The sequence below is a fragment of the Capsicum annuum genome, chromosome 12 (genome assembly GCF_002878395.1).
Source record: "Capsicum annuum cultivar UCD-10X-F1 chromosome 12, UCD10Xv1.1, whole genome shotgun sequence".
Classification (NCBI taxonomy): domain Eukaryota; kingdom Viridiplantae; phylum Streptophyta; class Magnoliopsida; order Solanales; family Solanaceae; genus Capsicum; species Capsicum annuum.
This window is the reverse complement of record NC_061122.1, coordinates 40,738,175-40,754,281: the sequence shown is the minus strand read 5'-3', so window position 1 is coordinate 40,754,281 and position 16,107 is coordinate 40,738,175. Positions and strand designations below refer to the sequence as shown.

The window sequence follows — 16,107 nt, the reverse complement described above, 5'->3', positions numbered from 1 at the left end:
GATATTGGAGAAACAAAATATACGAGATCACAAATACAGATTGCTCACGGCTAGGCTAAATATGAATTGAGATGAAAGCTTTATAAAGACCTTTGTAAAGATCCCGATCTTCCTAGTGATATGCGGGATAAACATCAATAGTTGTTGTCCAAGTTACCATGAAATAATGACTTTGCACGTGTCAAAAACCAATTTATTTACACGGGTTGCCCTCGTTTCGTATATGAATTCTTCCAAATTTTAAGTATGCTTTTTTGTGGATTAGCATCTTGAGGTCCTTTGATAGGTATAAAGAAATCATATTGGTAGCAACCACCAAACCAATAGAACAAGGGTTAGCTCCACAGCAGGTCTACAAGCGAGGTAAGTAGGTCCATTACTAGCCAGCTCTGGATCAAAAAGACCTAACAGACTAATCCCTTATCTTTGATTGTAGATGCTAATGGGGCGGGAATCAAAGTGGGGGACCCCTCTACCGCCTGTGTATATCTCCAATAAAGTATGCTGCCCATACGTAGACTATGTATAGGGTAGTACTCTTTGAAAGATAGAATATCTCCGCGTGAATATAACATTACATTAAGTTACGAATGTAACTCCCAAAGGATCGACCACTATTCTAAATATAGTAAGGTGAAGAACTGTTGTTCAGTGGAGTGCTGGAGTGTGGAGGTTGTTCCTATCATTGAAGTCAGGGTGTGGGACTGAGCCTTCCAAATAAGAAAGAAGAAATATGCAACATTTCATTGGAAAAACCAACTCAAATATCATATTGACTTTCTCTCGCCCTACTTCTAAAGATAGATAGAAAAGGTTGGAGAGAATTTTATAAAGTCATTCTCTACTTTATAAAGATGCCCAAGGCGGCCCCCCAGAATAAAGCCCCAACCCTCTTTTCCCCCTTTTAATAAAGGACCCTCGCCTTTCTTCTTATGTATTTGTGGGTGTAGACTCGATTTTTTTTTTCAATTTTGACAATCAACCAACGGAAAAATTTGAAGCCCAGGTAACTCACAACCTCTCTCTCACCCAAATAAATGAAATAGGATGAATCAAATCAATAAGCTTTTTGATTGATTCAGGGTCCAGTAAAGCCAAATTCAATCAAGGAAAGGGGCTTACTTTTCCTGAGGCTAATTCATCCTATTTAAATTTAGCTATGCTAATCAAAGAGTAAAAGTTTTTAGATAAGATGGACCCCCAAGAGATGAGCGAGAACCCCCAATTTCTTAGGGGTTGCACTTTGTTCTGCTTGGTGGATAAAATCCTCTCTCCTTTTAGAATTTTTTCTCCCACATAAATTTTTACCCTCTTTTGCTAAGGAGGAAAGAATAATCTAAAAAGCAGAAAGAGACCTAAATTTCCATTAGATTCATTCCTAAGCTTGCTTTATTGTAGCAAGATGATCAGTACGAGAGTGGTGGAGAGAAGAGAAAGTGGTAAAAACCTCTCTTATTTGGTCATAAGAAGTCAGACGACTCTTCAGTAACACAGGGTAATCCGACCCCTTCGATGCTTTTTCGTTATATACGCCCTCTTTCTTTATTATTAGAGATTCTATCCAATTATCAGCCCTGATGCAGAAAGGATTAATGAAAGAAGATTTTAAGATGGCTTAATAGTAAGAGAGACCCCCCTTATCTTGTGGCTAAGAACACCTATGTAGATGGGATTGGATTCATAGTGCTAGTTAGTGGTAGGTATAAACCTTCATTCATATTCTTTGATCGCCTCTGATAAGGGCTCGATCCTGAGAATCAATCCCAATCGAATCTATGGAAGGGAGACCCTCTATCCTCTTAATCTTTAGAGTAGAAATTATATATAGGATAATCAGTCCACTACGGTGCCCAAGAAAAGGCAAGATTAATAGGAATGTTGAAGGGACATAATGCTCAGCTAAGATAAGGAAAGACCCTGACCATCTAGGTCACCAATCTATTTTTTAGGAAGTCAGAGATGATAGAAGAGGCAGTAAAATAGGAACTTTCGATTAGGGACAGCTCAATAAGTTCTAGACCAAGATGATGGATATTCCAAGGAAGTTCCTACCAACACCTATCAAAGTCTTAGGCTTGCAGTACGTCTCCTTCTATTTTCTCCAGATATGAAGAAAAAGAATGGGCGCAACACTTTATTCTCTTCTACCGCTCTTTGTTTACTTTTGGCCTTCTCAAACTTCTACACGGGGGGAGTCAGATCTTGGAGTAAGATCATTTCCTTAGGAAATCTACTCAAGAATTTAGGCCCCTAATTTGGTCTATGTCTGAGCTGCTACCATACTCAAAGGCGAGAGTCTCAAAAAGTGGATGCGATCAGCCTCATAGGAGAGGGGAGGAAACTTGGGATTCTAGGCAATGTGCTTTTTTTTATATATGCCTTTGTATAGGATAGGATTTTCATTACTCTCGCCAAAGCTAGAAAAGAAAGGAGCTCTCTCTTTTTTCCAGCCTTCTTTTTATTTTAAAGGCATATAGTGCGTTCTATCTTATCGGCGGAATTCTTGGAAAATTATAGTACAAGGGGAAAGCGAGGGTGGGACAAGTGAATCCGATGTGAGGGAAGGATTGTTGTGTAAGTTTAAATTAGGGCTTATGCAATTGAATCAGAAATACACATGTAAGATAAGAATGGAAGGAGATAACCAAAGCAGGGATTGATCTATTCCAAAACCGCTAGGCAGGGACCTATTCCTAAGCCATTTTTAGTAGACAGATAGGATAAAGGACTAAAAACATTCTTCGCAAGATGAGAGCAAGAATTAGATGAAGCCAACTTTTTCCATCTCGGATATCAACTTCCTCTATTGATAGCGTAAAGCTGCCCAACACAGAGAACGAACATGGTCAGTAGGTAATTAATCTTCATTTAAATAGCAGTAAGGTACACGCATCAAGATATGATCTTTGATTTTCCATCCCTGGCATTCAAAAGAAAGGGGGAAAGGGAGAGTTAAAAGCACCCTATAGATAAAGATCGAGAGCCTGTAGACCAGGGTTAAACCATATCCCTCTTCTGTTAATCGATAGTATGAAGAAGTGAACTGTAAATATTGTGCGGTAAATTGATGATGTGAGGTAGAGATAACTAGAATTCTTGTTCTTTTTTCCCTTTGATTCTTTAACGCTTCTTTCAGGTCTCGCTACCCCTAACCATAAGAAGAATGATAGACTATAAGAGTGAGGTGCAAGTGTTGCATAAAGTTCTGTTATCCGTTGTTCAAGCTTTTCTTTGAGAAGAACGCTTTCTTTCCGATCATTAGAAAGTGCAGATGGGCTTTCACACCCGCTTATATTGTCGGTGGGATGAAGGCATATATCTTATTATATGGAAGAAAATCGTTAGATTGTTAGCGGCTAGAACAAAATAAGGGGCGTTGTATAGAGGTTTCCAAGTAGAGGTGCAAAGAAATTGAGATACATATAGAATAGATGGTAGGGTTCCAAACCTCACCTAGCACCGAAATAAAAGGCCTTGTTCTGTACGATACGACCCTGGATAGTGGAAAAATAGAATAAGATGGAGCCTACCTACTTGGCTCGAACGATGTAGATAGATCAAAGAAATAGAATCCCGGTGGTTCTTATGCCACTTTTGATGGTCACAAAGATATATGGACAAGCATTAGATCGATGGACGGGGTAATTTCCTTCCCACTCCAGGGATATTGATCTGGATCCCTAGGAATAGGTCTTAGAGAAGTAGATGGTTCGGCTCCACAGGGATATAGGAAACTATATGTGGAGTTAGAGGTAGAGAGACTTGTACTTTTCTAACCGTCAGAGTGATGGTAAGTAGATTGTTCGATAGCTTACCCACGAAGATGGATTTTCTTCTGGTCAGCTACCATAGTACTAAGACTGAAAGCCTAATAGGCAGTCTACACAGAAGGGAAATCACCAAACGTGGGAAAGAGTACCTTTTTCTTACTTGAAGGAACCGCTACCATATGATTGTTGACAAGGATGCCTTATTGTTTGGACTTTCATTAAGGATAGACATAGGATTTAAGGAGTCGTAATAGATGGACAATATCTTCAAGGGATTGATGGCTTCTTCAGGAAAGGCTTGGCCTCCAGAAGATGAGGACTTTTTTTGAAGGATAGAGTCATTGTATTATCGAGTACTGATTCTCTTTTAGGATGGTATTCTATTGAATGAAGGCTACCTTCTTACTTAGCAGGATGGGGTAGACAGATATAGTACGATTGTATTGAAGGATGGTTCACTATCCTTCTCCAAATCATTTCTCAGAAAAACCAATAAGTATAATTTATTAAAGGGAAACTACAAAAAAGATCTTAGAGCTAGCTCTCTCAATCATCCACAGCTCCAGGATTAATGTGCTCTTTTTTATGCTGGAGTCATAGGTCATCTAAATTCTTATTACCACCCCTATAAGGTCTTTAAATAAAATGAAGATAAGACGATAACTTATCGTCTACATCTATAACTACTTCTGGTTTATATACACTACTAAAAGGTTGAATTCCAAACGATTAGGTTATGGCAGGGTGGATTTCTTCTTTAGCACTGTTCTTTTTCGTGTAGTTCCATCAAATAAAGGTATAAAAGCCAAAGAAAAAGCCTGTTTAAGCTTCAATGAGCTACCTATTGATATTCCTGACTTTTCCACTGTTGCTTAGTTCTGGGTAGATGGGTTGGGCTAGCCACACAGGTATGTACGGGCCTCTGAGAGTGACCGACCTTGGCACCTTCACTCACTCAATCCCTAACTATAATGTGCTCCCTACCCAATGACTCTCTTCCTGAGCCCATAAGCATAAGCATAAGTATTAACCAATCCCAGATAAAGATAGACGGTGAACTAAGAAGATCAAAAAGCATTTTCATTCCCTCTCTTTTCTCCCTGGAAACTATACTGGGGAACTAAGCCTAAATGAAATGGTAGGTTTTGACATCTTTTTCCCTTCGCTGACTCTTTATCTTCATCTTCAATTACAAAGCATTCTGCTTCTGAGAAATTCTGCCTTTGGGAAATGACTTTTGGAGAAGGAGTAATAGGGCGAACAAAGCCTACACTTGCCACCGTCACCATCCTTTCTTTATTAGTTAGTTCTAGCATTAGCTCTCCCAACGAAGAAATTTCTGTCCTACTGCACGCGTCGATATTTCCAACTCGACATGTGATCTAAAACTCCTCATTACGAGGCGGTCAATGGAATGAAACCATCGAATGCTAATCCCAGGTTCACGAATACGAAGAAATCAAATTGACTTACTATCCTCGAAGACATTACAGAGGTCTTTGATAGAGTTCAATCATCCCTTTTCCATAGTTAGAGGAGTGGCCAAAGGATGAGAATCAAGCATATCTACACGAGGCAAGAGATCTAGGGCATATTTCTGTTGATGAAGGATAAGAGTGTGTCCCTGCCGATACACTTCCATACCAAGAAAGTCATGGAGAAGGCCCGGCGTCTTTCATATTTTCATGAGCATGCAAGAATGAAAGAATAACAAGTATTCCCTGTAGATCACTACCTATGAGAAAAATATCATCGACATATAAAAGAAGGTATATACTATCCCCAGATGTGTGACGAATGAATAAAGAGGTATCACAGTGGGGCCTGTTTTTTGTGCGATTCTTGGGTCCGGTCGAGCCTCTTTGAAATTACATCCCTGCCTCTTATCTAACTCAAGTTGCCCCGCTCCTTTGGAAGTTAAAGTAGCTTGCATCAATAAGTAAGACTATATACCTAGGGGTATGTTATGAGTAGAAGTTCTCTTGCTAGTGGAAGTAAGAATAGCAAGGTTAGGACCGCATATAAATAGAATAGGGGAAAGAAATTTGATTCCATAGAAGTTTGTCCGGTTGGGAAAGCTAGAACTCTTGTAAACTAGCTTGATAAAGGGTAGTGGTAGGGATAGTCTCAGTACCAATTTCAGTGTGATAGTCCTTCATTGCGACTTAGATTGCACGATCAAGATCAAAGTGTCCATTTGGTAAGTCAGCCAGTCATCATCTTAGCTTGAATGAGCATCGTTGTCCCCATCACTTCCTCATCCTCAACCTCTAGAGGAGTGGAAGAGACTTTCTTGTCCTTCTTGTTTTGACTTTTTCTCTGACTTCTTCTCATCTAAACATTTGTTTCGGCCTACAAAAACTCGGACGAGCGGGGAATATCATAAACTGAAAGAAGACCAGGGTCAGCCAACCTAGAAGAAAACACAAATAGAGATAGGTCAACTGATTAATAGGTATACTTGTCAAGCGACACAGACACAGGTACATAAAGAATCACATCATCACCACCTTCTTTCTCCTTGTCTTTATTAGCATCAGCTAAGGCCTCTCTTTGATCATTCCTATGTTTCAGTGCTTACCCTTTCTTTGTTTAATAAAGATATTTATCGATCTCCACTACAACTGTCACTCTTACAGGATAGGGAGAATTTACATATTACGAGAATATCGTTGAAGTAGGATCTCTAATTGGATAGTCTAGTAGTGCTCTTTGCCTATGTTGACACAATTAACCAACGGGGACCGACAGATAGCTTGCTTAGTAAAGTCTTTTATCATCCATTCAGGGGTCATGAATGATTAAGAGAAACGAAGGGTGAGTCTAACAAACTAGAATTTGGGACCAGTCTTGTAGTGAATAAAGAAAAAAGGTCCCGAAAGGGGTCAGTAGCCAGATGTTAAGAGTGAGGAACCCCCGTCCCACACCATATGCTTAACACTAGAGAGTCGAAAATGTCTAATGACCGAACTACTCAAAGAATCCAGTATCCTCAGAGACAGATATAGAAGACCGATAAGGTGAGTTGGGAGGGGGTTTCTTAAGGTAATCTTAAAAAAGGATCTGAAATCAGAATATTGAACTTCTTCAATCTAAGATCACTTTCTTTCTTTAAATCTAGCAGTGGAGATAGATACAAAGGTGGATTCTTAAGTGAGTGTTCTAGTGTGCAAGATCAATAAGGCTTGTCAGTTAGAATTCCTCTGAGCACTCAAGAAGATGTCCAGAGTTAGGCTTAGCCGTACCCCAGAGAGTAGTCAGAGTCAATCAAATTATTGAGGAGTGAGAAAACCTGGACAAAGATGAATTGCGCCATGAATCAATCCTCTTTGTGAACAACTGACGCTATTTATAGTAGAGAATGGGCACTTAAAACCCGAATAGGGCTTTTACTTGGCATCTTTAAAGGCAGCTAAGAGCATCTGGTCATCACGCAAAGAGCGACGGGATCATCTCATATGTCCAATTCAGTTATCTATCTGGTTGACGCAATTGGAAGAGATTGATTGTGACCATTCTTTTTTATCAGTGGTATCCATCCCCTTAGCTTTCTAGATTCATAGGAGGTATCAAAATTGATTCGGGAATGGAGCTACCCGATTCAGGAACAGGGAACCATGAACTATAGATTCTCCAATCCCTTTACTTTCACTTTTTACAATGAAGGTTAATAAGTGAAACCACTAGACTAGAGGGAATCGGCCAACAACGCCCTTCCATAAGCAGTGAGATTTAGTCAACCATAGAGGCTACTCGGGCGTAGGTGAAGGAATGAGAGCCACTATATCCCCAATTCTTCCTTCGAAACTTATTTTGTCTTAAAGCAGGGCAGCAGACAAAGGAGAAAGGGTAAAAAGCAAGATCGTACTCTGTCACTTCTGCTAACAGGTAACGGATTCAAGCGTTTATAAGGCTTCTAGGCCCCACACTCGAGATAGGACTTCTCTGACCACCATGGTTACCGGGGGAAGACAAGACAACTAAAGAAGACACTGCTTTGACATCATAAAAAAAGCAGGGAACTTGACTGCCCTAATAGAAAAAGTTTAAAGAAGCAAGAGAAAGAAATATAGTATTAGCCTTAAAGGGTGTCCACAGTCTCAAACTCAAATGGTTTCACCACTATGCTGGAAATGAACCCTCCGGAAGGAGCTCTTATAGCGACACGATTGACCTTGGGCTTTTGTAGACCAGGATAGGTCAAGTAGGGCAGGGCTGACGGCCCTTCCCCTGCGAATCGCTTGGCTGATTTCCATAATATGAATGCGGTTTGAAAATGAGAGGATTGAGATTCATTTTCGATGAGCCAAATAAAATCAAGGATGATGCTGTTATCAGTTAAGAAGGTGACGAAGGAAGGTAATGCAGTCAAGCCGTGAAGCTGAGAGTTCGAGGTTTTTGTATGAGAGAATCGCTTTGTTGCAGAATATTATAGGATATAATCAGGTTTTTTTACCAAGAACGGTGATACAGAAGGCATCTTAAACAAAAGGTCTTGCAGATTGACTAAAGTCCCACACATGCCTTTGCGTCGACACGATTCTTGGCATCCTACCTTTAAATTAAAAAGGAAATTCGATAGACGTTATCAGTCTAATTCAACACCTTTTTTTCAACTGAACTAGTAGACTTAGGCCTTTTTCAAAAGATTGAGATCCGTCTTAGAAGGAATAACTCCTGGTTGTTGTGTGGAAAGTCGCCTGATTCTGCTATATCTTTCTGCTACGCCCCTTAGCGATAGCGAGCGTGGAACTTTCATTATCCTTCGTGTCCTCCTCCAGAGAAACCTTTTCGAACACTGTCGTGTATACCAAAAGCTTATCAAGCTGCAGATTTAGACCTTAGTCAATCAGTTTCAGGCCCTTACTAATAGGAAAGATGTCTGCTCATTCATGTCCTCTTGTGTTGGATTCTGCTCTTCAGTCTTTCAGTTCTGGAGACTCGAGTCTTAAACAAGACCCTACTGCTCTTTTGCCTGCCTTCTTTTTAGGCTTTGTGTGTAGAACCTCTTTTATAAATGCTTTTTTCCCGAGGACAAAATGTGTCATTCAAATAGGCTAAACTTACTTCCTTAAATGGTGGTATCACTACGATTTTATTCTCGACTCTCGTAGATGAAGTCAGGGCTATTATAGTGAAGGAGATTCTAGTTTACCAAAGAGTCTTTACGGTCGGCTTGGTTTGGAATAATAAAATGAAACATGAACAACTGCGCTAGTCGTACCTAGTTTAAACTAGTTAAATAATGGAAAACCTTCTTTGTTATGCTGGGTCTACTGCTCTGGTCTATTTTCTTGCCTTATCCTTATCCTTTCATTATGTTTGTCGTCGGGCATTGTTCAGGAAATGAGCAAGGTCAGACGATCCCTCATGTGATCCTATTGCAAAACGTTACAAATCAATCATGCTAATGAGGTTATAAGTGAGTCGGGTGCCCTTCTCCAAGAGCCGCCAATTTTTGAGAATGATTCCCATCCCTCTTTTTCACAACTCAGAACACCGGACTCTTAGGACTTGTCAGACATAGTCTGATTAGGCAGCCCGAATGCCAAATTTACAATTAAATAAAGCATGTATGAGTCACTGTGCAACGAAATTGATTGTTCTCACCAACCTCGACCGATGTCGCATAATCTATGGGAGGTTTAGACGAGGAGTTTTTCGAAGACTAATAATCTATTTAAGTGTAGGAACTACCTAATTGCGGTCAACACTTTATCCAGAGAGCTTCGAATCTTGCCTAGCCTTGTCGAGGCAAAAGGTTGTGCTCTTATCAAGATACATCCGATCAACCAGGGAATTGTCTATCTTTTATAAGCTTTCTGGAGATGTGAATTCATATATTATGAGCTACCAATTCACACCGAAGCGCGAATTTTGATCTATCTTTACCCTGGCCTACAAATCTTCATAGGGGACTCTTTGTCCTTTATTTCTGATTACTATTGTGGAGTTGACCTAAAATAGCCTTAATCCTTACCCCCTCTTTCAAAGAAGCCCCCGAGGTGATGAACCTTTACTAATCTCTTACTAACAGGAGTGAGAAGTCATTTTATTACAGGCTTCATCAACATGTCAGTCTCGATGCCTCTTTGGAGGTACGTGATTAACGTAGGTTATCTCCCTCGTGAGTGTTAAGTGGGTACTTTTACTTGACCAACTTCCAGGAGAAGTCACCTAAGGCGAAGGCCATCGGCTTTAGCAAAAGCCTCCCTACCTACCCCATAGAAGATAAGATGGACGCGGTCAGCGCCGATAGCTTTGGCGCAATGATTCTCTGCGCTAGTAGGTTCCCCGATATTTATTCTTTCTAAGCCTTGAGGTTAGGTCTCCGGGACTAGGTGAGGAAACGTCTATTATAGAGTAGAGTGCCTCCAGGGGTTTGACATCGAGGATGTCGCTCTTAATCCAAGGCTATGGCCTGGGAGGATTCAAGAACAAAATCTAAGAGATTCTAATTAGAGGACGAGAATTGATCCTTTTGTTCTATGTCTTAGAGTCCTTTGTGACTACTTTCTTCGCTATTGTAAAAGAAAGAAAGTCATGCGAAAAGAGTAAACCTCTCGGTACTTCTTCCCTCACCCGGTAGAGAGATTTTCCATCGGTCAAAATAATGTGGATTTTCTGCACACGTATAGAAGTCCAAGGAAGAGATGCCATGTATAGAAAGAAGTTAGGCTCTCAAGTGTGACTCTAGAAAAGGCACTCAAATGCTATACTGTCACTCCGACTTTACCCTTGCATTAGGAAACTGTCTTTCTTTTTATAAAGGGAAGGATTGATTGACTGTATTCCCCGTGGGCTAAAATGGGGAAACTCATTATGGCAGGGTATTGTCTGTTCCATACTTTCTTACTTGATTTGAAGTTGGCATCGAGTGCCTACCTCACATGCGACCTTCAGGCCTCTAAGGAAAGAGAACAGACTCCCCAATTCTCGGGGGATATGCATTGCGGATTGGTTGCGTCTATGCTTTTAATCGCAAAATTTGGATTCGGTTAGTCTTTCAAGATGAAGTGATTGTGCTGGCCCTAGCCACTTTCCTTTCTCCTTACCGAGGGAAAGAACCTTGTTTAAACAAGGATAATAGTGTGACTCTAACCTTCTTTATTCACCCCCTTTATTAAATCCTCCTGAACAGTCACTTTCCTTCCGTGTGGGTGCTTAAAGGTATAATCCTTTAGTTGAGTTTGAAATAGGATCGCAGCCATCCTTACTTTAAACTGATCAGTTTCCCTCGCCCCAAATTTATTAGATTCTTGTGAATAGAGAGCTTTTAGATGGCCAAGTCTCCTTGTCCACCCACCGGGATTCATATCTTTCCCTATGGTGCGAACCAGGTGGAGAGGTCAATTTTTCGCTCGTCACCCTGGTGATCAATGGAGCTAGCCGACCTCCTGTACTGAACTTTTGTTGGGGTCATACTTAGGAACTAAATCTAGAATGACTTTTTGTCCTGTCTAAATAATAACATTATGGAGAGGACACGGAAAGTGCTGACATAGCATTGGATACTTCCATACTACTTGAGTCCTGCTCGAAAGACTCCTTCTTTATATATGTGATCTCACTCATGAAACCTTATTTCATTTCAATTTGAATGAAATAAACCATCTCATTCCTAAAAGGGAAAGAACGATCATTATTTGTATGACTTTTCTCGGTAACCTCACATAGCCCAATTGAAGGAGAGGAGCAAAAGCAAGTGAGCAACAAGTGGATTGGGAGTCCCTCCATTTATGGCTTCCTCCTTTAATTTTGACTTTTCTTTATCTACCTAAACCAGGAATCCTATGCAATAAAGAAGAAATGTTATCGAGATGGAAAACCCTCACTACAGCTAATGAGTGCTTTTAGCAGGGTTGTCACAGATGTTAAATGAATCATTTTCAGCTTAATCGATTGATTAGTTTATTGGTCAGTTTACTGAGAGAGAAACCGCTCTGAAATAGCTAATGACTTTAACGATTTATGTACAGGGCATACAATCATCATTAAAAATAAATAGCCCTTCCTCACAGCCAAACCTTAGGCAACTGCGTGAAGAATGCGAGCTCTGAACTCACCTTTCGATATAAAAGCTCAGTTGTAGAATTCATGTATAAAGAAGTCAATTAGCATGCGTCAACAGTCATTCTACTTTACCAATCTAAAATGATGTTCATCTTGACTTGTCAATGAACCAGTTTAGCGTATAATGAGTCAGGGCATGGAGACACCAGCCAGTGGTCTGATTTATTTGATGCGAAAACATCGTGACACATATAGATCATCAGAGAAGAAAGTCAATCTAGTATAGGAACTCCACTGGTGGATCTGCAATGTACGCCCAAACACTCCCATTTCTTTCTTGGTCAACAAAAAACCACAAAAATCACTCACATTCTTCACTACTCCTACAGGCTTGACAGAGTTCAGCTTTCTGGAGGGAATTTATTGTCTCAATGAATCATGCCTCAAATAGATAAATTCACTTCTTTCAGACAATTTTTCTGGTCATGCCTTTTCCTCGTTCTTCAACAATTCTACCTCCCTCTGTCGCAATAGAAATCTATTACCCTTATTCAGTTCGTATTCCTTGTTTGGCTTAGTGACATAGACTTGACCTACTCCTAGGCAAGAGACAGATAAGGAAGCTTTGTTCGACCAGACATTGATATTTATCCCTTAGAAAACTCTAATGTTAATGTCGATCTAGATGACCTATCCTTTCAGTCAGCTTTTGGACTATTTATTTGCTGCCACATCAACAATCACCTCGCATTCGGAGGCTCTTAGCGATGTTCACTAAATGTTTTATGCCCTTAGAATTATGGCTTGGCCATGGTAGAACACTCAACTAGATCTATGGCCCCCTCAAGGTTAGGGGCACTCAAAAGCATCGTTGCCAACGGTGCAATCTATGGTGCCTCCAAGGCATCCAGCCGATCCTTACCCTTCCAAGTGAGAAAAAGTACACCACACTTTTTGATTAGCTTTGCTCACAAATTCACATTCGATGAATCCTATATTTATTGGGGAAGGTTTTGATTCGTTGCTCATCTTGGATCGCGTAAGCTCAATGCTTATGGCTTTACCCAACATTGCCACTCTTCTTACTATGTTGTGGGAATGCGAAGACAACTCACTACTAGAACTTGCTTTGCTCTCGCTCCGCTCGCTCCCACCTATCTTCTTCCCACGATAGTGAAAGATCTTTCACCATAGTAGGAACCTTACTAACCTTCTCGGGCAGTTACTATTTTTTAGTTGGGGATCCTTTCCTACTTATGCACCCTCCATAAATGATTACTAAAGGACTTGGAATACGAATGAGATCAAAAAGTCCATCATTGGGGCAAATGATGCAATAGCTTTGGTTAGAGAAAAGACCAAAATGGCATAACTAAATAATTATTTTGCCAATGATGGATTTCACACCATGGAATGAATCGATGAACTAAGGACATTTCCAATACCGATATCAGCTCCCGCTGAAGCAATTGTAGTAGCTCGTGCACCCATTGATTTTGCACCTTCTAACAGCTCGACTTGGCAATTCTCCTTACGCTTTTTCCATCATGATTCTCTCTTCGAGAACACTTGCCTCATCGGTTCTTCCCCTCGTTCCTTTTACCTTAGACATTGAGATGTTCATGCAAAGCATAGGCATCGCAAGTGGTACACTAAGCACCAACCCAATCTCGAAAAATAAAGAGAAGTACAAGTAAGGACATTTTCTCAATCAAGAAGGTATTGAACTTCTCGACACACCTCTGTCAATTCCTTATTTGCCTCATCTTCTTCTCTTATGAAATTTCTTTTGAAATTGAGTTTTTCAATATTCAATATTTATATTGTCAATTGTGTGTCGAACAAATAGAATTCATTATGATAAATGAAGTGGATCTATTTTGTTTTCTTTCTATTGATTGAGACCTAGCCTCTGTCCTTTGGTTCATAGCCTTGGGTTATACACTTTTCCTTAAGGTAAAGGTTTTTCCCACTTCAAAAACATGTACTCCATCGAAGGCAAAGAGGTTTTCAGCCACCCTAGAGCTACTTCAACTTGAAGACTCTCTTTTTCTCTATACGGAATTCCTAGGAGTCCACAAAAGAAGACAGTACCAAATAACCTAGAATAAGGAAGTTCTATACCTACTCAAGAGAATTAGCAAACAAGCAATATGTCCAGTCACCTGTTCTTTAGGATTCTTACGATAGCAGGCAAGACTAAGGAGAAATACAAAGTCTAGGTAATTCTTTATCCACTCTGCAAGATCAATCATATTTGAGACCTAATAAAGGTAAATTAGTGGCATCTCCTTCGAGGAGAGCCCATCTTATTTCAGTAATACTATGAGATAGATTAGGAAAGACTATATTTTATGGGTCAAGGTTTACATTTAGCTGAGGTAGAAGTTTGTTAGGAAGTACAAAGTCAAAAAGGGGGTCATTCTCTTCTAATTGAACTTCCCCCTGCTTACTTGAATTCCTTCTAATTCAAGGGTTATAGGTGCATCCTCATTTGCCCCTTCAGCCTCTCCCTATTCGAGTTGTCTTTACTTCTTCAATCCTGCTGCTCTTCACCCTCTATATAGCATGGGTAGCTTGCTTCCAAGCCACTGGCAGGAACTAGATAAGAAATAAGAGAGAGAAGCAGTTCAATTTCAAAGGTTAGGCGCGATAGCCACTTGTATATAAGGAGATGTTTGGGATCAACGCCCCATCTCATGGTGCTTTTTTTAAGAGCACCCCCTCTCCGGTATATTTTACTGTGGAAACCTTGATGGAGAAGATTGTTGGTCCCTTCTCTGCTGGTTCTCTCCGACTAGCATCAACTGATGTTAAGGTTAACCCACTAGTCAGGTTTCATTACTTCCAAATTCCTAGTGATAGATGTGGAGAGGCATGTGAATAGAAATATTCATGATGTACAACAAAGTCGCTCCATGTAGGAATTCAAGTACCAGTAAGAGTTTGGTCCTATATATTTTAGGTATGTTGGACCTTTATTGCCTGCTGATCTATCCAATGATTTTTTGATGGGATAGTTCTATTGCTGTGACCACAATATCACATTACCATGGAGGCTGCCTTGTTAGGAAAGTGGTTGATAGGAACTTAAGACTTTTTAGGGCACTCAGAGTTGTTGATGGTTCAACCTTTACCGTGTCATCGGGCACCAATCTGCAAGCTACTCTGTTGATGCTTGTCCAATAAGTGCTTTAATATGCTTTGGATATTGTACAAAAGTGCGATTGCGACTAATCAGGAGATTGCATATGTAAAAAAATTATTAGACATCCCCCTTGATAACTAAATGCAAGTGAGGCTGGACCTAGATTCGCGTATATAAGTGAAAATAAAAATAAAGGAGAAGAGGAACTCCTTTTTTGTCTAGAAAGGGGAAGAGGAGCTCAAACAAGGTTCAAAGATCCTCTACCCAAAGAATGTTTTAAAGAAAGCCTTTCATCTTAGTGAGGAACATGATTGTGAAAAAGAGAAGAAAGGAAATCCATTTATGGTGGCTTACTTTCATACATTCAAGAACAGTTGTGACTCCTTGGTATCTATCAATGCACCGGTGTCCCAATCTGATATGTTTACATTCCTTGTTGCTAACCTATCTTCGGAGTATGAAAACTTTGTCACTATGTTGAAGCTTCAACAACCAAAACCAACTATGGCTGAGCTTCGGTCCAGCTTGTTGTTACATGAGTCTTGGCTTAAGCAGATACATCCTATTACTATGTTGATGATCTTGTATACTAACCGAGTTGGCACTCACCCGAGAACACGTATGTCCTCCCTATAATTGTCTTGTCTTTATTATGGTTTCAGGTCCTATATCTACCCGTATGGAGCCAGCCTTTTTTGCAAAATGAATGTCCTCCTCGCCGCTGCTTTTGGATAGATGTAGGCTCTTGCTTAATGCTTAATGCTTAATACTTAAAGCAGTTTGAGCAGATCTCACTCATTCTATTGTTGTTGCTAGCTTGCGGTCACTACGATGGTCACAAGCTCTCACTAGGTGGATTAGAACAGACAATAGTAGCACAGGCTTAGGTTAGGGCACATGATCTCATTGCAGGGATTGACCACTCATTCTCATCTTGATAAGAAGACTAGACTTCATTCGCTAGGGCAGCTGATATCTAGCTTAGGCTTCTCGGCCTGTTTCCCCTGTATTGATCCATTATGTTAGCCGGCAAAAGTGGTTATGCTTTCATCGCTTCCGTGCTCCTAGTTTTGCATTGCATTGAGGAAGGTGATGTCCTACGGTCAAGTCAAATTGAATCTTTGTTAGGAATATTATCACATAAGTGTTTGTAAATGAAGAAAGGATTTTTGATTG

At 40.2% G+C, this 16,107-nt stretch overlaps 1 protein-coding gene across 1 annotated transcript; it reads right to left on the bottom strand.

Moving 5' to 3' along the window:
• Positions 1-13,061: 13,061 nt before the first annotated feature.
• LOC124889593 (ATP synthase subunit 9, mitochondrial) lies at positions 13,062-14,038 on the bottom strand. Its single transcript, XM_047401554.1, is given in 2 exon segments — positions 13,062-13,319; positions 13,949-14,038. Coding segments are annotated over 2 exon segments (348 nt in total).
• Positions 14,039-16,107: the final 2,069 nt, after the last annotated feature.